Source organism: Phaenicophaeus curvirostris, chromosome 17 (genome assembly GCF_032191515.1).
Source record: "Phaenicophaeus curvirostris isolate KB17595 chromosome 17, BPBGC_Pcur_1.0, whole genome shotgun sequence".
In the NCBI taxonomy this organism is placed as follows: domain Eukaryota; kingdom Metazoa; phylum Chordata; class Aves; order Cuculiformes; family Cuculidae; genus Phaenicophaeus; species Phaenicophaeus curvirostris.
The window spans coordinates 9,308,621-9,331,669 of record NC_091408.1 but is presented as its reverse complement, the minus strand read 5'-3'; the positions used below and the strand labels follow the sequence as shown (position 1 = coordinate 9,331,669).

The 23,049-nt window shown below is 41.3% G+C and overlaps 2 protein-coding genes across 6 annotated transcripts in view; one reads left to right on the top strand and one right to left on the bottom strand.

The window, feature by feature from the left end:
• LOC138728073 (septin-2) overlaps positions 1-22,176 on the bottom strand; it is a 35,124-nt gene extending 12,948 nt beyond the window's left edge. For 2 of the 5 annotated variants that reach the window (XM_069871102.1, XM_069871103.1), the window contains exons 1-11: positions 22,065-22,176; positions 17,433-17,484; positions 16,221-16,365; positions 14,654-14,740; positions 13,906-14,029; positions 9,018-9,152; positions 8,447-8,564; positions 5,532-5,633; positions 4,569-4,714; positions 3,480-3,563; positions 2,476-2,533 (exon numbers count right to left, since the gene is read on the bottom strand). In XM_069871102.1, the coding sequence (XP_069727203.1) occupies positions 2,476-2,533; positions 3,480-3,563; positions 4,569-4,714; positions 5,532-5,633; positions 8,447-8,564; positions 9,018-9,152; positions 13,906-14,029; positions 14,654-14,740; positions 16,221-16,365; positions 17,433-17,459 (1,026 nt within the window). In that variant the 5' untranslated portion in view covers positions 17,460-17,484; positions 22,065-22,176. Of the gene's footprint in view, positions 1-2,475; positions 2,534-3,479; positions 3,564-4,568; positions 4,715-5,531; positions 5,634-8,446; positions 8,565-9,017; positions 9,153-13,905; positions 14,030-14,653; positions 14,741-16,220; positions 16,366-17,432; positions 17,485-18,490; positions 18,590-22,064 lie in introns of all 5 variants that reach the window. The other 3 variants (XM_069871105.1, XM_069871104.1, XM_069871106.1) reach the window with 3 other exon arrangements.
• Positions 22,177-22,433: 257 nt separating this feature from the next.
• The window catches only part of PPIL2 (peptidylprolyl isomerase like 2), a 158,047-nt gene continuing 157,431 nt past the window's right edge, over positions 22,434-23,049 (top strand). The window contains exon 1 of the mRNA XM_069871089.1: positions 22,434-22,443. The gene's annotated coding sequence lies outside the window, so the exon portion shown is untranslated. The remainder of the gene's footprint in view (positions 22,444-23,049) is intronic.

Genomic DNA, 23,049 nt, shown 5'->3' with positions numbered 1-23,049 from the left:
GAGGAAGCTTGTTCCCTGCTGTTTTCGTGTAACCACGGCCTTCACATTTTTCTGCCTCTCAAAATTTTGAAAGGGTTTTACTATGAGATATTTTCAGAGTAGGAAGAATATGGCTTAACACTACAGGCTGAGTTTGTGCCCATTTATGCTACAGCATCAAAATAATCTGAACTACGGCATATTTACAGCAAGGAACGTGGATACCTTTACTCTTGTTTTCACTTCCCAGCTCAGAAAAACAAGTCACCACATGCCAATAAGCAAAAAGCACAACCAGCAATAAATCCAAAATGACAGATTAGCAAGTCCAAATTGCTGAACAGGGGACCACATCCTCTGGTATAATAAAAGATCATTTAGCAAAAGTGATGCCTTGATAAAGATGATCCTGGCACCGGCCCAAGCATTCATTCCTTCCAAGGTTATATAAACCTCACAAAACTGTAAATAGAACTTCAAGTACCATTACTGATGGGAATGCAAAACAGGAGGGGAAATTGATATTTGTTTTCTCTATGAAGGCCGTGGAATGCAAGCCCATTTCCTCTGTGCCTCTTTCCTCCCCAGACTTTTCCCAGTCTGAATCTCAGGGATGATACGGAGATGAAGGGATTTCATACCGGCTTATCTACAGAAGATTCAGCAAAGCCTCTTGATCTCTTTTGGACAATAGAACGCAGAAGTTAAAAATCTATTTGTTTTTAGAAGTTCTACCCTAATCCTCTGCAACTTCAGCAGTAGTTATTCAGAGACGATTAGTCCCAGAGGAAAATTTCAGAGATTATCCTCCAAGAAATTCAAGACTTCATCCCTTTAGTCATATTACATAAAAAAAAACCCCAAACAAACTATGCATGTACACATATGTAAAAATATATACATACATTCACCCAGAGTAGTCAGAATAGAGCAGTACAAAATAACACGCCTGCCATATCAACCGTTTCCAGGGGAAAGGTCTATAAGAGAATTTTTTCAGATGTAAGCCTCAAGACAAATAGTTCTGCAAGGATACCCATGTTTCTACTTAAACTAGTAGACATGTTCAGGTCATACAGTTCAAATAAGAGGAGAAACAGTTATAACAAATTCTCCAAGTCACCTGCCTGAATCTTGGAAGCATTAAGTAAAAAAAAAAAAAAAAAAAAAAAAAAAGCACACAAAACATTTGCAAAGAATGCTCTTAACATTTTTGAAGCATCTCTTATTCCCGGGTATCAGCTGACAGTCTGCTGTTGTTGCGCACACATATCAGTAGATGGGAGGCAGTTAATTTGTGCACAGAACACTTGAAGAAGTTCCACCCTCGTAAGTGCACAACCATCAAGTGTGCTTATGTTGCTGGAATGCAGCTACGCAGTGATAACGCAGCTGATTTAATCTCCAGCAACTCGTATTATGAGCTACTAGCTATGGTGATAATCAGCTGCTTCTGCATCTCCTTTTAGGAAAGTTTTTTGCTAATTCTGTCAACACGTCAGGGTTAACCAGTAGCTAACCAGGGTTAGCTATTTATAAATAAGGATGCTATAAAGGAAAAAGAAAATGCACAGACCGAAATAACTATATTTCAAAAATTTCCATGTATGGGAGTCTGAATCTTTAACCTCAAAAGCACACAAAACTGCTTGTAGTTTTTTATTTCTTACTCCAAATCACTGTGCATTGATCTTTTAAATCATGCTTTCCTCCATTTATGGACTCGGATCCAAGCTGGATTGGATAAAAAAAAAAAGATAAACAGAAAAAACACTATCTTCCAACTGGCAGCAAGTCTTAAGTTTTCACAGGGGAAGCAGTCATAAGCATTAGCAGCGTGCTACTTGAATTTAAAGACTAGGCAAAAAATCTATCAAATCTGCTGAACTTTAGTATAAAAATGTTAAGTTGAAAGGCCTCATAAGAGTTAGAAAGTAGAGTAAGAAATCACGGACTGAAAAAATCAAATTCATAAGTTGATTAGTACAAAAGAACTATAATGAATTTTCCTGCAAGTCAAGATTAAGATAAAAAAATGCACATGAATTATATCCTGGGATCTTTTAAGACTCAACCAACTTTTCTACTCCATAGTCACAAGACCTAAGAAATTTACTGGTGACGTGTTTGCAGTAAGCCACGCACAACTGAAATGACATTAGACCACCAGACTACCTCAACATACTGTGTTCAAAGCAGCATATGTAGCTGACAAACATCAATTGATTTCAATACTTAAAAAACAGCAACCATGCAAACTGGAAGCGATAAACACCCTGCCTACAACTAGGAGTCCACACACTACCTACCATCCACAGTACGCAAGAGACTATAAAAACCAAAACACTCTGTATGGGTAACTTGTCTGTTCAGATTAGGGCCGTTATTTTTCACAGCTCCAATCTTGCACTGCGTAGGCAGTAGCTGACGTAGAGCACTGAAATCAGAGCGTGGCATGTTATGTTAAAGACAACAGTTTTAGAAGCTCCCTCTTACCTCAGCCTCTTTCTGCTGGAGGATTCTATCCTTGTCTACCACTTCTTCTTCAACAGGCCTATTGAACAAAGAAATACATTGATGTTTTAAGATTTAGAAAGAGACGCCTTCAAGAATATATTCAAGGTTCATACTGCAGCTAATATATAACAACGACAAAGCCTACATGCTTCCTCACAGGGGAAACGAAGACATTCATAAACTCACATTTCCCTTTTACAAAAGGCCATCTTTACCTCATAGACTCCTGTTATTCAACCTCTGTTTTTTTAAATTCTATTTCTTCACTGCTATGGGTATTTTTTGTCATTTACTCTGACCAGGAAACTCCCTCCACTGTCTATACATCCTACAAAACCAACCATCAGAAAGCTATGTAGGCCATTTCCTTCCTTCTTTAAGACCAAAATGCTTGGCTGAATACTTAACGAACAAGACAAGTAGGAACAAGAGTTAAGTCCTTATCAAAAAAGATGCAGCACAAGCAGATGCAGATTTTTTGCATTAAGACTGTCAAGGACAGCAACATTACCAAGAGAAAAAAGAATTCACAAAATCCACCCACACTACCAAATAGAAGTCTGTTAGGTCTAAACTTCTCTCTCTAGTGTTACATGAAGGAGTATGAGAAGAGACACCAGGGCAGTCTTGCAATAACCAGAGAAGCAACGCCCCACCTCGTCACACAGGCTGGGGCCTATTTAAATGCGCCCATTGGAGTTTCCTTTTTCCAAGTAGGTATCACTGAATAAAATACACTTGCTTACAGCCCACTGCTTCTTTACGCACATTCAAATTAAAAGCATGCAGAAAAGGGAATGGATACAAAACCAAGAACAGCTGTTTGTAAGCATGGCACCTTGCGAGATATTACCCCTCTTCAAAAGTACTTCATACAATTTCAGTAACCCCCATGGATTAGTTCAGAGGAAGAGCAACTCCAGTGCCACAGTGGAAAACAGAGACTCAGAAGCAGCAGACCCCAAAGGCGCACACATGCTTACTTGCCAGTCCGCTTGAGCCTCTCCGAACGGAAGTTCTCATAGTGCAAATCTTGGGTCACCTCCTGCAGGTCCTGCATGTGCGTTCTAGAACATGCAAAGGGCTATTGAACAGTTTGTCCCTCTTATCAAAGGTAAGAAAAACAACCTTTTATCTTTGATTTTTGTTTGATATAACAGATGTATTTATTGGACAAATAATCCTTGCAGGCCAAGTCTGCAACAAAGCTGGCCAGAACACAGCTTTCATCTTTATTTGTCTTTAACTCATACTCAAGTGTCCTCCCACCAATATTCTTCAAAGACACAAAGTATGCTATTTCTCTTCTTGTTTACTAATTACTTTATAGGAGTCGTTTATACCAGTCTTCACAGCATTAAGAACCTTGTGAAGGCTGTTGCTCAGAAAGATACTTGAACCTAAATCAGTTTTAAATTCTTAAGTGCTATTAGTTATGGTTTGTAACTGGGAACTAGGTGGAGCTCACTGGATCACATCACAGCTGACATTTTTGACAATTGGAAATTGTCAGGCAGAGGGAAAAGCTGGCTGCCAGCAGTGACCAGCAGAGGGCAATCCCTGCCCGGGAGAGACTGCAACCCGAAATAAACAGCAGGATTCATTTTCCAGCAATGGCAAGATTTCCTTTAAAGAAATCACTGAAAACCATCTACACAGGCTGAACATCCAGATCAGACAAATCACAACGGGGCAGGGTATCATTTTCAAAATAGGATTTCCTATTCGGCCAAGAAAGCAGAGTTTGCCTTTAGAATCCTCTTAATGGTTTAATCAATCACCATTTTAAAAGCCTCTTTGTCCCACCTAAGAGAGGTTCAACTTACAGGTAAAGCCATAAAACCAGTTCATGTAAGGGATAAAACCTGTCACAGGTGTCTGACCATGTAAAATATAGAAAATATGTTCTAAAATCAGAGATCAGAAAGATCACAGCAGCAAAACAATCCGCAGGGCTAAAAAGTCACTCCGTAGTGCCGTTGGAGCTAGTTTTGAATTAGAGAGCTCACCCTCTATAGTCACTGGAACAGTTACATCACCACAGGAGATGGGATTATTTTACCATTACTCACACCAGCATCGTGCGCAACTTAAGGAAATCGTTGTGCTCTGGATTTTCAACTTCAACAACTCCCCAGGGATAAAGACGGCCTCTGATTTTTTTCCCTTTCACCTCAATAAGTTGATTGGATCCAATCACAGCAAAGGGAATGCTAGCCTAGTTGGGACAGAGCAAAATAAGTCACCCTTTTGAGTTTTGATCGGTTGCTTTTTGGGGGTTTTGGGGTTTTTTTGTGGTTCTTTTTAAGGAAAGCACAAGACTTAAGCAGCAGACAGGAGAAGAAGAAGAAAAATGTTTGCATGTGCACTCTACTAAAACCCTTCCACATCAGAAACCAAACAAATCCTGTTTTAGGCAGTGCAGCCTCTCATTATTAACACCTGTGGTTCTGTTAGGATCAGTTTGTCTTAACAGAGGCACAAAGGAAATGATGCTTTGCTTTAGGAACACTTAACTGTTGTTGAAGTACAGTTGGGGCATAACATGTCACCTGACATAACATCATGCATGGAAAACAGCCAACAGAAACATACTTCAGAAGCAGATTAAATTAGCTAGAGAGGATTTCAGATACATTCTTCAAGCACCTTTGCAAATGTCACAGCACAGAGAGGAAATTACTTCAGAAAAACCTTTATTATCTGCTCTAACAAGAGGAAAGTTGTTAATTAGTATAATAACACACACATTCTCTCCCTTTACTTGCACATTTAAAGTTTTGAGTCAGAAAAGAGACTGCAAATCGCAGTTCTTGGTGAAGAATGCTTTTATTTAAAAGATAAAAAGAAAAGAAAGTCACAACATTTGGAATTCTGATGAAGCGGAGACTGGAATAAAAAGGATTATAGTTCAGAGACAACATCCAAAGAAAACTTCACTTTCCAACTCATTATAAAGGAATAAAGTGCCTTTAAGCATACTCTATGCTTGGAGAACTAATGCAGCAAATTAATAAATTAGGAGTGAAACTTGCCTTTAAAACCCTGGTTTGTTCTTTAAACTCCTCATCTTCATCAGAATCTGCATCAGGGAGCTGATAAATCCTAATGCCATGTTCAGAAATCTCATCCAGAACCTGTAGTTTACAAAAAAGAAAGAATAAGTTCTTACTTCACTGAAGAGGTACAAAGTTAAAAATGCATACAGTCAATTTACCGGTGTGTCACATCTAGAAAACTGAGAATGTTTTTCTGCTTTAAGCAGTACGACAACGCATAAAAAAAACATTAGCAGAAATATCAAGACAACCAAGAGTCCACATGGTACCTACCATCTACAGTATGCAAGCATTAACAGAAATTGCCATTACTTACACTTTGAGCTCACGCACTACCAAATCAGTTTGTCCTACAAGACCTTTTTACATGGCATTAATTTCATTCCACATCTACACTGTCTGTATTCCTCTATACATTCTTTTCCTAATGAAATCACTGCAGGGATAAGCAGCCAGCATAATTCCAGGTCTTTAGCAGTTTCAAAAGGTGCTACAAGCCAAACTGTTCTTCACAACAGAAAAGAATGCTTCCACTGCCATACTACTAAAAATAGTTAAGTCAGAGATACCATCAAATGTACTGACAGATTTTCTTTCACTAAAGAAAACATGGTCATACAAGGAGAGCGCATGGAATGCTGAGATTCCACAATAACTCTCCTCAAAAGGATCATGGAAGTCTCAGCAGGAAAAGGTTAACCATGCAAACATCCTAGATTAGTTTTCCCTAACGAGCCACCACTGTAATGCCACATCAACCCCTGAACCAAGCAGCAGTGCTACTGCAGTCACACACCCCAAGAGCACACGAAGTCTGAGGAAATTCAGAGGGCATGTGAGGTAATCGTAGAAGCATTCAGAAAAGTCCAGGTAAGGACTTGTGCTATCATTACTACCTCTGTATCTGGACATTAACTTGAGAATACAAACACAGCCGGACTTCAAATAGAAATCAAAGGAGCCTTCCCATAGTATTTCTGGGTTCCTCAGTCCGCTGTGGTGGTGGTAGCAACTAACAGCTACAGTATAAATAACACTTGTCCAGCTAGAGCTTGATTATCAAACAGCTGTTTAAAATAAAACAATCCCTAACACCATTAGCAGAGGAATGACCACATAGGAACTCCAGCTGTTCCCCTGACAATGTTTTCCTGCCAGGTATGCAAACATCCCCCGCACTCACACACGCGTGCACACCAAATAAAACACCCACAGAGAGCAATACTCTCAAAAGAAAAAGGAATTCAGGGAATAAGTGTTGCTAATAAGCAATTAACAGTTACATTCGCACAACTGCATTTAAATCAATGCATGTTGTTACTGTTTGGCAAAATGAAAGATAACTAATTGGCACCGAACGACAAGGCAAGATGCACAGCTGGGTTAGGTGGGGCAGTGCTGCAGCGCAACGTCTTTTAGTAGCTGCAGAAAACAAGAACACACATGTAACCTGGCTGAGATCTTAAAGATAAAATGCAAGTGAAACAATAACGGGAAAGCCGACAACAAGGGGTGCTAGAATAATATATTACAGCTGTTAAACCTAGTGCTTTCCTGAGAGGAAAAAGAATCGCAATAAAAGCAAACTGTATTTTATGGTCCTAACAATGAAATAGCATTTTGCTTCTACAAATCTGAATTTTATTTGCCTCAGAGGATTCTGTGTTCCTAAAGATTAGCCTTCCCAGGGGAAATGGAAAAAAAGTCAAAATATTAGTTCCCCTCTCATGAAGTCATTCTTTTGAGCAGGTTTCCTTAGCAGCCTTGCATGGCACAGCTTGTGAAACTGCCTCACATTTCTTCCCACTCAAGAGTTTTAAAAAATAACTTTGAATTCCAGAAAGATCAAACAGGAATTACTCCAAGCTGGGTTTCCTTTGCAAGCACCACAAACTGATCTTGCAGCTTAGCCCAAAGCGGCAAAACAAAAACACTTTACTTTAGATTGATGGCCAAATGGCAGAAACATCTGAAAAAAAATTAGACTTCAAGCTGCGTCAGCAAAGCAGGATTTTGATTCTTACTCCTGATTAGAGATTCAGTTATCCAAGATGCTTTGAGTTAGAACAATATACAGTAGGTAGACTTTCAAAGCTTTGGAACCACATTATACGTCTGACAGAGTATAAACTCAGTTTGCAGAGTGACTTTTGCCAGCAGTACAAAAAGAATGAAGACTTTTTTACCTGTTTCCTAACCGCTCCCTCAGACTGCAGCCTAAGCGCCACTCATCTCATTATATTTAGCCAATGCAAGAATGCAATGTCCACATATGTAAGTCAAGACTGTTTGAAGGACTAGTTAGTTAAAGTGATTTCGTTCAAACTAGTAAGCACTAGACATAGACTAGCCCTGAATATGGTCAAGAGAGGTTGACTTTAAATTAATCTGTTTATCACAGGACACGCAAGCTGGGGTTCACCTCCATCTTCCACAATAAACGTACATCACAAACCATCAAGCCAATATCACTTACAAAAATTGTAGTGAAAACCAAGCAATTCCATATTAATACACTCTCAGGACACATCTAATGCACTGCCACCACCAATGGGCATCCAGTCCACCGGCCTAAATGAGAGCTAGTCTGAAACAGCTACACGCCATGCACTTCCAGACAATCTGAGCCCTCACGACAAACCATTTAGCTCAAAACCTGCTCTATTGGGGTGCACTGCTTGCTAAGACAGATGAAGCCACAAATGGCCAGATTCTCAACAAGGGTACCTGGCAAAGCACATCAGACTTCAGTGACGATTTCCCACCTCACATTTCCTGAAGATTAGGTCCTTGGTCAGTATCATTCACCCCTCCTCAGTTTGAATTTACTTTATATTTAGCCTTAACATTGTATAGCTTGTATTGTCATCAGGCTCAAGCGTTAGACCTACTCTTCTCTTCAGCCTCTCTCTCTCCTTCAGCGTCAGCGTGTCAGCCTTGGCAATCACAGGGACAATGTTGACTTTTCCATGCAGAGCCTTCATGAATTCTACATCTAATGGTTTCAGCCTGCCAACAAAAGGGAAAAAAGGAAGAAAAAAAGAGAAGGCTTTGCTTGTTTAACAGACCAAATGTATTAAAAAACATTTATTTCAAGTACCTAGATAAATGGTATTTCCAGAATAAACTAAGGCAGAGCACTTGCTTATCAGCTTGGTTGTGCAAAGGTTGAATTGCAATTAAAACTGTCACTATAAGATAAATTGGATATTATAAGCTCTTATGTTTCTGGGTGATAAACAACATAATACTGCCTGCTTCACAACAATATTAAATGCCAAGAAGGAGACAAAACAGAGGAGAGTGTTAATCCCTAAAGACCATTTTAATTGCACTGGCTAACTGACAGTGTAGGAAGTAACTCAATTAACACTGAAGTTAAGTTTTCAGTTCAAATAATGAACACACCAATGAACACAATATAACACTTTAAAATAGAAGAGCTCAAGTCCTTTTTCTTACCCATGCCCAAAGGGAGAGATGAAGTAAAAACAGCAATGGACTCTGTTGTCTATTATGTGGCGCCTGTTTAGACCACTCTCATCATGAAGGTATCTTTCAAACTGGTTGTCAATGTACTGGATTATCGTTTTGAAGCTGTGGTATGGGGTGAGGGTAGGGGGAGGAAAGAGAGGCATCTTAGATCAGCTTTAAAACATTTCTAAAAGATAGGAACAGAAAGAAGAGAATCACACTTTTATTAAGAACATTTCTGGTACAAAATTTCAACTTCCTAGCATTGTATCTGCTACTGAGGAAAAGTAGTTTGATAATGCAAAAATGTATTTTCATAGCAACTGCCAAATGTCTGCTTACTCCTAGAGCTACTTTCAAGTGTTACTCTGTCCACTAGATACAAAGTTCAAGTGCAAGCTGAGAAAAAAAGCATTCAGTGCCAAGATAACACAGAAAAGAACAGAAGATTGAGGATTTTCTGCTTTTTTAATGGGGGTAGGGGGTGAGGATTTGTTTTTAAACCAGCTGACAAATGACATATCCCGGATATCCTCTTGATTTACAACCCTGACCCTAGAGCTATGTTTCTATAGTTACCTATGAAAATTCTGGTATTCTAGCCTGTTTGAATTAAGTACAAATACATTTACAAGTCATGCACGAAAGCTTCACATGATTTATTAAGTTATTTTTGTTACCTTACAGAATCCTATTCTGTTGGCAAAGAAAAATAATTCCTCCTTAGTTCAAGGCAATCTAAAATATGCCCTGCAAAGAAGTTAAGGAACACAAAATTTGATCATACAGATTAATCAGATACAAAGGGCAGTGACCAGAGAAGTGAAAATCCGAGGCATTACCAAGAAGGTGGTTTTAAAATATTCCAGAACATATAGACACCTGCAAAAAACATTAATATAAAAGGACACTTCATATTAAGTACTGCAGGGGAAGGAAATGAACACATTGATGAAGATAAGATTAGGCAGATGACTGTGTGTCATGAACATATCTCAAACTACTTCAGGGAAAAACTGAGCAAAAGAAGGTTAAGTTGAAAAACAGTATTTCTGTTGTTGAGAAAGCGCAAATTTGATGAGAAAAATTTAAGGAGGAAACAGACAAGAGAACACAAAAAACGGAATCATTTATCCAGAAAATGAACACGGAGAACAATGGCAAATACTGTGACTGGCAGCAAAGTGTGGCCGTAACAAAGATAATGAAAGAAAGTAACAAGAATGATGGAAGAGATCCCAGAGAGAATTTGATTTTCCAACCTTGAGTAAGCTCCTGGATCTAGGAGGAATAAATCCACAACACAATATACATATATGTGTGCTTATATCTTAGCAAGATTGGCACTATTCCAAGTCGTACTACAGAAGATGAAACGACAAAACATGGGATTTATTGAGGTTTGACCTTAGTGCTGTTCAGGTCTTTCAGAACCAGCATCTTAATACCCAAATACGTGGAAAAATGACACCACAGCTCATGTTCCTGTTCATTTTGCTCTCCTCTTAGCTGGTGAAAGGTAACAAGACTAAGGATGCACAAGTATTAGGACAGAAACCAAGCACAAACAATGGGAAAGCAACTATTGCACATTTCTCTGGCAATGTAATTAGTTTACGTGCAGTTTTCTAGCTCTAACAGCTCTAATTTTCCCTATAAATCTGGCATTAGTGTCCCGTACCTCCTGACTTCCGGGAAACACCTGGCTTATACCACTGTGCTATCATTACTTAGTAGATAGCACATCCTGTATTGTAACAGCAAACAGCACAGTCATTGCATTTAAACCCATTAGGGAAAACTTAACAATATTACTAAGCTGCCAAAAACCACAAAATACAACTTCACATAAGCCAGGGGAAAAAAAAAAGTTAGCATTCACCAGAAAGCAGTTATCAAAGAATGACCTGTGACACCACAGCTAAGATGAAAGAAGGCATATGATCAGCAACATCTAGCAAGTTAATCTGTAAACTGGTTTTGCCAACCATCCTTTTGGGACAGATGTGATCCCAAATCTGTACAAGAAGTAATTTTTTATTTCCTTCCCTCCTTAAATCCTTTCCCTTCTCTCTGATGAAAATGTTCCTTTAAGGACATGCTTCTCTCACGATCCCAAAGTCCTTAGGCATGGAAAAGCCATTCCATGCTTCAAACCTCCCCCCACAGAGTTCTGCTTTCTCCAGACACACACCTAAGATGAGACCAAGAGCATTCCTAAGTGACTCTAGAATAAAGAACCCCAGCTAGCACTAAAGCTTCACCCAGAATCTAAGAAACTGTGGTTAGCACCCACCTTTTCTTACAGCCTCTTGTAAGCACAATAGCATTTGGAAAACAAAAAATAATCTGCTTTATAGATTTAGCACAACACATTCTCTAATAACTCAGTCCCTTGTTGCTATTATTCTCATGCAGGAGAGCCACTGGACACACTCCTGACAACACATAACCCTTACTAGCACTTCTTCTGTGATAGAGAACACAAAAATTGACCCCAGCTCCCATCCTTGAAAGTCAAGCTCTAAAAATAACCTCTTTCATCAATGCAAAGACAGAAACCAAAAGCCATTAGGAAACCAACTCAGAAGAAAGATATTTGAAACAGGGTCAGTGTCTGCTGCCTCCTAGAGACATCATGACAGTTTGATTTACCTCTGCTCAAAAATAACCTTAGTAAAATTCACCATCCGGAAAAATAGGCAGTCTGCACAAATCACAGCTTTCCCAAAATAAATTATTTTATAAAACTTGGATTGAGATCAGCACCATCTACTGGTTAACCCTAACTGCAGTAAATGCTCCTGAACACGAACCTAAGTTTGGGAACATGAACTTGCTGCTTCCTCTAAACCGACAAGAAAAGAAGGCAGCTGCTCTGGGTTAGTCCTGACTACAGTCTCAAACAGTCTGTCCACCCAAGTCCCTACGACATCCTTTAAAGACTGACAGACTTTGTCAAAACGACACCCCTCATGACTCAAACAATGTCTTTCCGTGTGATGTAAGAACACGAGACTAGAGACAGATAATTAAAATGAGCTGCATCTTTCTGATTTGTAGTATGTAAGTACTATTTGTTCCCGCAATGTATTTTAATGTTTAAGACTGGTCAGAGAATAACAAGTACAAACCAGTAAATTGTTCTACTTGGTCTGAATCATCATGGAATGACTCCATTTAGCAAGCCTCCAAGAAGAAACGGGAAAAATCTGAACATGTAGGTTCCTAAGAAACATCTTAACAGCATAAACAAAGGCCATTAGAACACAATCAACAGGAAAAGCTCTACGTAACACAATGCACAGGCTGCAGAGCTCTTCGCTCCAGCGGAAGGAAGCGCTAGTCAACTGCACACAAAATAAGCAAGACCATACTGTAGACCTGAAAGATGCCTCAGTGTTATTCTAAAAGTTCAATTATTTTCAACTTCATAAAGTAGGAAAAGTGGGAGGAAAATAAAAGTCTCACTACAGCTTCACTTTCAAACATTCATTTAGTATATTATATAAATTCACTGCCTTCGTTTTTGCTGTTTCTACAGCGCACCATAGAAAAGAAAAAACAGGTCTGGTAACAATGTTCCTCAGAATATTCCACACAACAGCAGTATGCGAAGAAAAGATTACGAAACATGCTATTAGCACTACAGATGTTTACTTCATCAGCTATTTGCCTCTCTCCTGATGCTTAACTTATACTGAAGAACTCAAATCAACCAGTATTAGCTTCATGCTCCCTTTCTCTGCAGTGGCAGTTTGTTTACCTTAAGATTACCACCACCACCAGAAAGTGTCAATAAAAATTAACATCTAAGCAAAACAAATACTCCTAGCACTTCTCAAAAGACAACCACATGGAAATTCAAAGTTTAGCTTCTAGTTGCACAGGAGTAATCCAGGATCCTAGTAAGCAAATTAATATATCTCATCTTTACTTGAATAAATTATCACAAGGTCAGTTTTCCACAGTTAAAGAAAAGTGCACAACAATGATGAATTGGAAATCACATTTATGAACAAACTTATTCTAATTTTGTTACAAATGGCCCAATTCCTTCGTAGCTATTTTACCACTTTCTTTCTTTATGATCTTTAAGCTAAAGTAATTATCTATGCTGCCCAGTGTATCTGCAATTATTTCAGCTGCTAAAGATTATCAGAGATATTTAGACCAGAGAGAGACAAGTAGCAACTTCAGCTTAAAAAAACAACAATTCTATCCAAATTGCTAATAGTATATCTAAAGAACATGGAATGAAAAGTATTATCTTAAAAATACAGAAGCTGGATGGGCCAGAGACAAAGTATAAAAGAAAAACAAGGTATTCCCCTACGCCAGAACTCTGTCCTGTGAGAGTAGCTATGGGGACAGAAAGTTGACTGCAGTTGTTACAGAGAACCTTGCTGGAGGAAAGGCCGTTCATTTTGAGGGAGAAACAGTGCCTAGAGAGTGAAACAAACCTTCTAAAAACATAAAAATGTAGTTAGAAAACTGAAGCAGGAAGATGTATGAAGTAATAAAACTTTCACTAGAGATGTGTATTTTCGACAACAAAAATTATGAGAGAAACTTGACTTGGAAACTCTCACAAGCTAAACGATCACATCACTAATGACGTGAAGGTGAGCAATCAGAATGCAGAAGTGTTTAGGAAACTGTGCTTAACTGCCAGGACTCAGAAAGGACCCTTTACCATGGATTCAAGATAACACTCCATTAACATTAAAGATCATGAATCTATTGCTCCCCTTTAGTAAATCAAGGTTATCCAAACACCACGAGCAGAACCACTTCAGTTCAGAGAGACAGACACGCTACAGTAACATCTGGGTAAGACAAACTCTACCAAGCAAAGGAACATTTACACACATACCAGTCCTGGCTGTTAATGGCATCTCCGTATCCTGGAGTGTCAACTACTGTTAAACGCAGTTTCACACCTCGCTCCTCTATCTCTACTGTAGAAGCTTCAATTTGAACCGTTCTCTCTATTTTCTCTAAAATAAAGGAAGATTTTGAATGTTATTGTGCCTATCAAATGCTGCAAAACCCCTACAGGAAAAAGCAATAGAGGAGGAAATTCAGTGTGAAATGTATGGTAGCCTACAGGACATAAAATATTTTAAAGAAAACAAAAACCTAGCTAGTTAAAATTTAACACCACATTTTTATAGATAAACAAAAAGAAACAAACTCAATTAATGAGGGATTTACTCATGACAATATGCAAAAAATAAAATTACAGTACTCCGAAGTACGCTAGATTCTTTGTCAAAAGGTATTTACAGCCCTAACCAGGACTCAAGGCATTACAGGCAAAATCATGAGAGGAAACGGGGACTAGAAGAAAAACACATTTTGGTATATTGACAGCTAAAAGATCTGGTGGGTTGGGTTTATTAATAACAATTGACAAAGAAACAGCAAAAGCTGAGCCTTTGAAAGGAAATATAAACGAGAAAATGACAGCTCAAAAAATACAGTCTGGAGGATTAAAATGCATTGACAGCATGAAGAAAGGGTCTCAAGAGTGAAGTTATCATGAGAATGAAGGAATGTTTACTGAAAGAACGTGAAATTCCATAGAGTATATGCTGGAGGAACTGCAAAATCACATTTACCTGCAGCTCCAGGAATATAACGTTCTGGATAGAGATCAGTCAGGAACAGACTGTTAATTAAAGTAGATTTTCCCAAGCCAGACTCACCTACAAACAAAAATAATTTGGGGCATTAAACATATACACCTTTTACTCCAGGCTTTTAAAAGCACCTCCTCTTTCCCAAAGCCCACGTTATGGAGGAAAAATAATTTGTTCATCAGGATCCACCCTAACTTTTGAGATAAAACATCAAAGGTTCAGCAAAGCACTTATAAAAACACTGGAAGCTTGTTTTTCCTGTGTTTTAAAAATGTTACATGAAAATGCTAAGTTTACTGTAACAGATTTCATAATAAAAGCTGAAAGGTCACACAGCAGTTTGTCTACAGATCTAGCGATAGTTAGGTTACTTCAGGGAAATAACACCTCCCTTTTCATTTAAACTTACAATACCAGGAGCTGTAACTCCACTGTTGGAAATTTCTGAGCGCTTTAAGGTTTTCCTGAGCTAGAAATTGAACCAGGAACGTTGTTAGGAGGGAGGATGAATACTGCTACCCCAAACTAACAGCTGAGCTATGCAACCTTATGGTCAGGCTACACATCCTATGAAACACGAAACAAAGAATTAGAATCAAAGAATTCTCCATGAAGTTCCATCATCCTAGAACTCCAGGTCGTACAAATTTTGTCCAACGTCGAAGTAATAACATTAAACTTGTAAATGCAATTACCAAATCTGTATTTCAAAAGGCATTTTTTCCTATCCCATGGAATCAAAGGAGTCAGCAATTAGAACAACTGGCCATGCCATTTATATGCTATTAACCCCACCTTAGAGATGAGGAACTTGTCTGTATTTATTGTCACAACCTATATGAAATAAAAAAAATTCTGCACTTGTAAAAAAATTACCTATTCATTTTACAGACACTGCTGAATGCTCTGCCACAAAATAATCCCAAGCAGTTCTACAGAACACAAGAACCCATCTCTCCATTTTTCAATAACATGCAATTCTACTACAAGAAGGCGAAAGAACTGTAGACTCCCTTTGTGCCTGTAGAATATCAAATTGATTCAATACAAGTGTAATTCAACATGTCACTTAAAACAGCGTTGTGCCACAAGGACCTTCCATCAAAGACTCCTACAGGTGCTCCTTCACGGAAGATGCAAATTAAAATGTTAGTTACAATAGCAGGGTGAGTCAGAACAGAACAGCAGAAAACACACCAGCAGCATCACCATGCCAACATTAGATATTCACCATGTGCATTCATGCCTTCAGTTGGGAAATGGGAGACAGAGAAAGATTAGGCAACTATCCCTACCACCTGATGATGAGTCAGGAATACAAGAATGTCCTGTTGGCTCAAAGTCATTATATTTAATCACATTAAATACAAATTCCCTCCTAACAAATATGACAGAATAGTAGGAGATTTAATTAGAGACCGTAGAGAGGTTCAAAGCTTTTTCTTCTGTATAACCGTCAATTACTAAGCAGGAAGACATATATGTCTATATGAAATACATTTTCTGTCGTTGTTTAACAGTCAGAAATACTTAAACAGGCACTTACCAACCACCATTAGTGTGAATTCAAAGCCCTTCTTTACAGATTTCCTGTGAACCTGGTTGGGCAGATTAGCGAATCCCACATAGCCTGCTGAGTCGGAAAACTGACAAGAAAACAGAAGTGGAGTACAAATGAGATCCCCTTCCCCCTAAAAGGTTGAAACAGAGTTCAGTTGATGCTATACAACGAAGTGCAGAAGTATATAGAGCACATGAAACAATTTTTTGCTGCTATACCAGGGCAGACCTTGAAACAGGCCCATTTACCAAGCAGTCTGATATAAATAGAAATCTGGTAACTACCTTGGGCTACACAAACAGACAAAAAGTCTCTCCTTGGATTAAAAAAAACCCAAAACCTGCAAGCTTGCAAGAACACTCTATTACTAATCTTAAGCACAAAACATAGCTACAAAGACCACAGATTTTAAGCTAGAGGTCAAGAAGACCTGTTCAAATTTGGTATTTGCTGCTACTCCCTTCTATAAAAATAAATACTGCATACACATACATGTAGAAAAACAAGCACATTGTAAAGCAATGCAGAGATTACCAGGATACAATCACACAGAGATCTATCTTTGGCTTGTTAAGCTGTTCACCTACCTTCACAACGTCTAACTTCTAACACAAAAGCAGGAAAAAGAATTGTGCCTGAAAAACGTATCAAAGAGATGTGGGCTATAAAAAGGGCAGCCTGCTTCACCATCTGTTATCAACTGACTGAAAACCTAATAGAAGCCTAAACAAGAACTGCAGCCACTTCACTTAGGGGCCTGTGAGCCAGCTGGAACCAAATGTATTCTTCGTGGAGTTTATGATGAGAGCAGTTTTTACACGATGCCATACTTCCCTTGGGTCTGGGGGGTACAGGGACATCACTTCAAATGCAGTTTGTTATTTGCTAACAATGTTTTTAAAATCCACCCAGATTGGCAAAAAACATTAGAAACGAAGGTTTGTCAAATGAAACCTCCTTAGGCAAAGGCACCATTGTAGAGGTGTAGGCAAACACTGCATGTCCAGCAAAAATCAGAAGCCTCTCGCTAGAATCACACACAAGCTCTGTTCCTCCTAAGTAGTTCCTTCCAAGAAATGCATCTGAAGCAACAAGGCATCATTCATCCACTATTTTACCATGTCAGGAAAACTATGAATATTTTCAGAAGTTTAACAGATTCTAAACAAAATTTTGCCCATAGAGCCATCGCTTTACCTTCACTTTTTCACCTGACTGAGACATGTTTCGGCACTCCAAGTTTCAGACACTGGAAAACAAAAACCATAGTGCGCGTTAGCTGACTTGAAGATTACAGCCATTTTAATTTTGAACTGATCAATTGCATAATAATCACATTTAATTCTATCAGAATGAAATGTCACGTACTCCAAGACTATCAGAACAAGCAAGTGACAATCAAAATGGTTCCTCCCATGAAGCTATTTACAGACAAGAAACGACACAGGATTACCAAAACCAGAATAGGTCATCTAAATACTTCAAAGATTTTAAACCAGAAAGATTTCTTTAAAACTTCAAATCTTAAAATTCAGTATCCTTAATGATCTTTCATCCACCCTGTCTTTAAAGAAGGAAAAATATCCACCAAAAGCTAATGCTGAGTAAGCACGGAACTCCTGATGTAATTTTAAGTTCTCTTTGATTCTGTAATTAGCTAATAGAATCTGAAATTCAAATATTCTGTTCCTAGACCCCTATACAGAATGGAAGAAGGAGGTCTTTTTTCCCCTCCATTTTCACCTTTTCTACTTTTGAATTACATTTTTCTTACAGATAGCTTACAAATAAGTGAATGTAAAGTAATTGTTGTGCAAAAAAAATGGCATTTGAGAATTATGACCGTATCCAAAAACTCTCCCAAGAGCAGGACATCCATGGGATTTCCAGGTAAAGGTTTTAACATTATTTTCAGTCCCCTCAAAGTACCACTGCTGAGTATGAACGCTGCACCAAACTCTGCAAACCTTGGAACTTGGTGAACCAATAGAAATTCACCCTGATTTGAAGGGCTACCAAAAAGATTTGTTTGGTAGTTTTGGACATCCAGAACAGCTGGGCTTGGCAAGGCTTTGTACTCGGTGACATTAGATGCACTATAGATTAGTTATCACCACAACAGCGAGGCCCTGTTATATAGAGGGGCTGCAGAGTGCCGGCAGGAAAGGCAGGAGTGGAGAGAGCGCTTCCCAGCTGAGTGTTTTGACAAGGCAGCTCCTGGCCCAGGAACACAGGGCAATGACCTACACAGGCACCTGGCGGCTCCGGCAGCAAAGCTTTCCTGGTGGGCAGCCGGAGCCCCTCTGGCAGGACACAGCCCGGTTCCCAAACACCAGTAGTTTGATGGACACATCCTAAAAAAGAAATGCTAGGCATTGGGCTAAAGGAACAGTCAAAGTTAGCATGACTGCAGCTTGGAGTTTTAAAGAACACACGTCTTCAGCTTACCTGGCATTCCTCACCACAACGCCAGGTGAGAAGCCACTCAGCACTGCTGCCTGGTGTTAGAGGTGAGAAGGGGGAACAATCTGGATTTAAATAAATATGGCAAGTTCTCCAAATACTTCTGCTTTAGCCTGACAGTACAGTCACATCCACTGTGGCATTACCTGAGCTACTGGATGAAAAAGGAGCACAGCCAAAATTGTCAGCTAATATTGTCACCCCATAAAAAGCCAAATTTACGCTAAATCCTTCTGCAAACATAGCTTACACAGCCTGTTTCGTGCTGGGCAAGCCACGTGAACCTTGTGCCTTAATCTGACCGAAAAGTCACTGTATCCAAAGCTGCAGGACAGCTGCTCCAATCAAATTGTGACCGCGGCACAGGCTTAAATGCCCACCTATACATACCCAGCGAGTTATTTCCCACTGTATTCTGCTAGAATAGAAGGATTCTAACTAGAAGTTTAAGTAAAAAAAAGAAAAAAGATGAGCCTGCTGTTCCACAACACCTCACGGCACTGGGGCTCAGAGGAATTCTGCTCTCAGTCTCAGTCCATTTCACAGTTCCTAACGCTGCCCGCAGGAGGCTTCCCAGGAAATCGCCACACCGCCCGACTTCCACAGCTGGCCGCGAGCTGTCTGCTTCAAGCTGTACCCTATCGATACAAACCAAAACCTTAAAATCAGCAACGTGCCCTACGTTACACCTTCTTACAGCACCCATAACCACAGTGCGCACAGCGCTGCTTGTGAGTGGTAATTCCCTCACGGGCCAGACTGCACCGACAACTGCCGAAACCTTGGGGTTGGCTGCATACAAACATCCAAGTACCACGAAGCTGAGCATCTGACAACACTCTGGAGAGCCTCGCATCTGGAAATTGTAATGCTTCATTTTTCATCAGTCTCCCAGAAGAAAAGCCTAACCACTAAGGCAAACCAGAGCCAACCACAGTGGTCCTGTTCTCTTCAGCTGTTTCGATCAAAAAAAGGGACATTGTGCTACAGCACAGCAACAGCTAAATCCGGTTCTGAACAAGGGGTAACATAGCAAAGTTTCATTGCAGATCCAAACAAACTCCTATCCTGCACAGTGTGCTGTGGCCAGTTGAAGAGAATGGATCAGCGCAAAGCTCAGTGAGGCTTTCTCCTCTACAACTACAGAGCCGGGAACTTGCCACCCTGTGGCCTTCTGCTAAGAAAAGCACTTCAGCGAGAGAGAAAGAGAGGGGAAGGAAAATGGGTCATTTCCTCTGTTCCTGCCAGGATGCAAGAAGTAAACTGCTAGAAACAGGCAGACTGGGAGCTTCTTGATGGGAACGAGCACAAAGAAAACGCCTGAAAAATGTACAAAGAGCCCTGCCATATAAGGAGATTGAACCACATTTCAAATAATCACTTCAGAGTGACCTAACAACCCCCTCTACAAGCAGAGCTACCCTCCTGATTTACCAAATGAGGCCCCTTTCTTCCCATCTTGGCTACATAAATCTGATACATTTTAAAATGTAATAACCTAATGAGGAACCATGGGTAGCAGTGAAGACTTCGGTGGGTTTCCAAGTGCTGGAAAGGGTCTCGGCAACACTAGTTTTCTGAACTCCTATTTTCAGACTTAAAGCAGACAGAGAAACAAAAATACCTCAGAAAAAATACCAATATTTGTGGTTTCTCACAAAAAGAACTTCAAAACCACACAGAAATGCCACAGCCAAGTACTGAGGCAAGTAAATAAAAAAATATAAAAGATTTAGAACTTCTTCAAAGGTCTTGCACACAGAGAAACAAGGAAGTCTCATGAAAATTAAAAATTTCCTCACTGCATTCCAAATTTGATATTGGGTTTTTCACATGCAAAGCAGTCAACTCTTTGGTTTTGGACCTTATGTGACCAAAGCTGTGTGAACCACCCAGCCCCGTCAGACAACAGCGTGTTCAGCAGAGCCTGTTCTCCGTGCCACCCTGGGTTAGTAGAACGTCTTCACCTCTGCAGCTGGAATCCCCTCCAAGGAGCTCCTGGGAGCAGCATCACTCCCTCTGCATCAACAATCCCAGCTGCTTCTATTCTCCTCATCAGGAACCAACGTTGCCAACTGAAGGGATCCTCTTCTACACACAAAAAAACTGAATACACTCTGTGTTGCTCTTATTCAGGGAAATAACTCCATCACTTCCAACAAACATAGAATTTAACTGCAAATTTTTTACTGTGAGAGTGGTGAGGCCCTGGCCCAAGTTACTCAGAGTCTAAGTTGCCACTGCCCCATCCCTGGAGTTGTTCAAGGCCAGGCAGATGGGACCTGGAGTAACCTGATCCAGTGGGAGGTGTCCCTGCCCATGGCAAGGGGGTTGGAAGTAGATGATCTTTGAGGTGTCCAACACAAACCATTCTACGATTGTATGAAACGCAACAACCACCAAGCTCTAGCATATTCAGGCAGCACAAGAGATGCGTGTTCCTACGCTACTGTGCTGCCTTCGGACTAGTGTTTTGTGCTCTTAAGTTTTACAGTCTTAGCTTTTACCACATATTGAACCAGTGACACAGAATGCAGATCACTGCTGGGAACAACACATCACTGCTCATCACAGCAAGTCACATCACTGGGCCTTTGAAAGCCCCATTACAGCCCTGTGACTTTAACAGCACAGGAAGGGGAGGCAAGGACTGAGAAAGTAAGAGAAAAAAATCAAGTGAGGGCGCTGGGCTCAGGAGGAGAAGCACTAGAAAAGGCAATGTATACATAATCCTAAATATTTTACCTCAAGTTCCATTTCAGTGTTAATGTACTGCTCTAGACGGCTTTCTTACTGTTACTTGAATTAACAGTCACTTAAAAGCACAAAGATAACAGTGATACCATCCATATGCAGGAATGAGTGATTAAGTGCTTCTCAGTAATAACATGCTTCCTCCCGAGGTGCCTTCTGAGACAGTAACTCTGGGAAATACCGTGAAACACCTGTCCAAGTGAACAGCAGGGTCTTGCTTTAAACCCAAGAGCTAAGACTGTCAGCCAGGGTGGCTCATCAGGAGCCGGGCAGCCCTGTTCTCGCACACAGCAAACACCCACGAGCCGCTGTGTCAATCCCTTCCACACCGCGCCGTCTCTGGCCCGCACATGAACAATCATTCAAGACCCCAAACCCCAAAAATAAAGCACAGAGCGCTTGTTCAGGCCCCGCAGGGCCCGTGTCACGAGCGCCTGGGGACGCCCCGCGCCCCTCAGCAGCGCTCGGGCTTCGCTTTGAGCGCCGATAAGCGGCGGCAGCGGTCGCAGGACGCTGCCCCGGGCGGGGGGAGGCCAGCCCGGCCCCGCTGCGGGCGGCGGGCGGAGCGCGGGGCGCCGTGCGGGGCGGGGGCGCCGCGGGGCCGGCGCTTACCTGAGGCTGCGGCCGCTTCCGCCAGGGCCAGGCCGCGATCCGCCACCTCGCCCCGCCGAGCACTCCCGCATCCCACACGCCACCGCGGCCGGGCGCCTCTCTACCTCCCGCGCCGAGCGACTCTATGATCCGCGCCGCTTCCCACCATAGGGGCGGGGCGGGGCTCTGGGGCCAGCGAGAGGAGGGATAGAGCGTCCCCGTTGCCGGGGCCGGGCACGGCGGGGGCTGGTTGCCGCGGTGGCTTCTGCGCCCCGAGCCCCCGCCTGGTGCCGGCTCCAAACTACGGGACATCTCCGGTCCCCGCCACCCCGAAGGGCCGGGGTCGGCCCTGGGATGGGCCCCGCGCCTCAGCGAACGGGTCGGGAGGCGCGGAGCCCGTGTGCGCCTCTCGTCCCCTTCCCGAACGCGGGGGACTCCCGTTCCCCACCCAGACACCGCTGAGGCCGCGGGTTTTAGCAGCGCTGCTCGCGGTGGGAGAGCTTTCCGTGTGGTGGATGAGGCAGCCGGGGGGAATTCCAGCTGAGACGCGGCGCTGGGCGGCTGTAATGCAGCACAGAATCCAAACCAGGTTGGGTTTCAGCAGCTTGTCCACACCTAAAGCCTTTTGCTCTCCCAAACACTCTGCAAAACCCTAAGGTGCTCGTTTTACCTAAGCTGTTGTGCTGTCTCGGCTCTCCCCACGGCATTTCCTCTGGTGCTGTTGCTGGATTCTCACAGACAGCTCGCTGAGGTGTCGGGGGCTCCAGCAGATGCAAACCTAGAGCGCAAATGATACCTGTGGTCAGGTTACAGAACTGGATCGCTTTTGTGTGGTGAAACAGTGCTACATAGCTGAAACATTCCATGCAGTCTTGTCAAGATTAAAACAGAGCACCAGCAGTTCAGGGAAGGCTTTTTCCAACCTTCCAGCTGCAAGGACTGTGTTCTGGAAAGTTCCTAGTAATCCATTGGAACATTTGGCAGAGGGCAGTCTGTGTGTGCAATC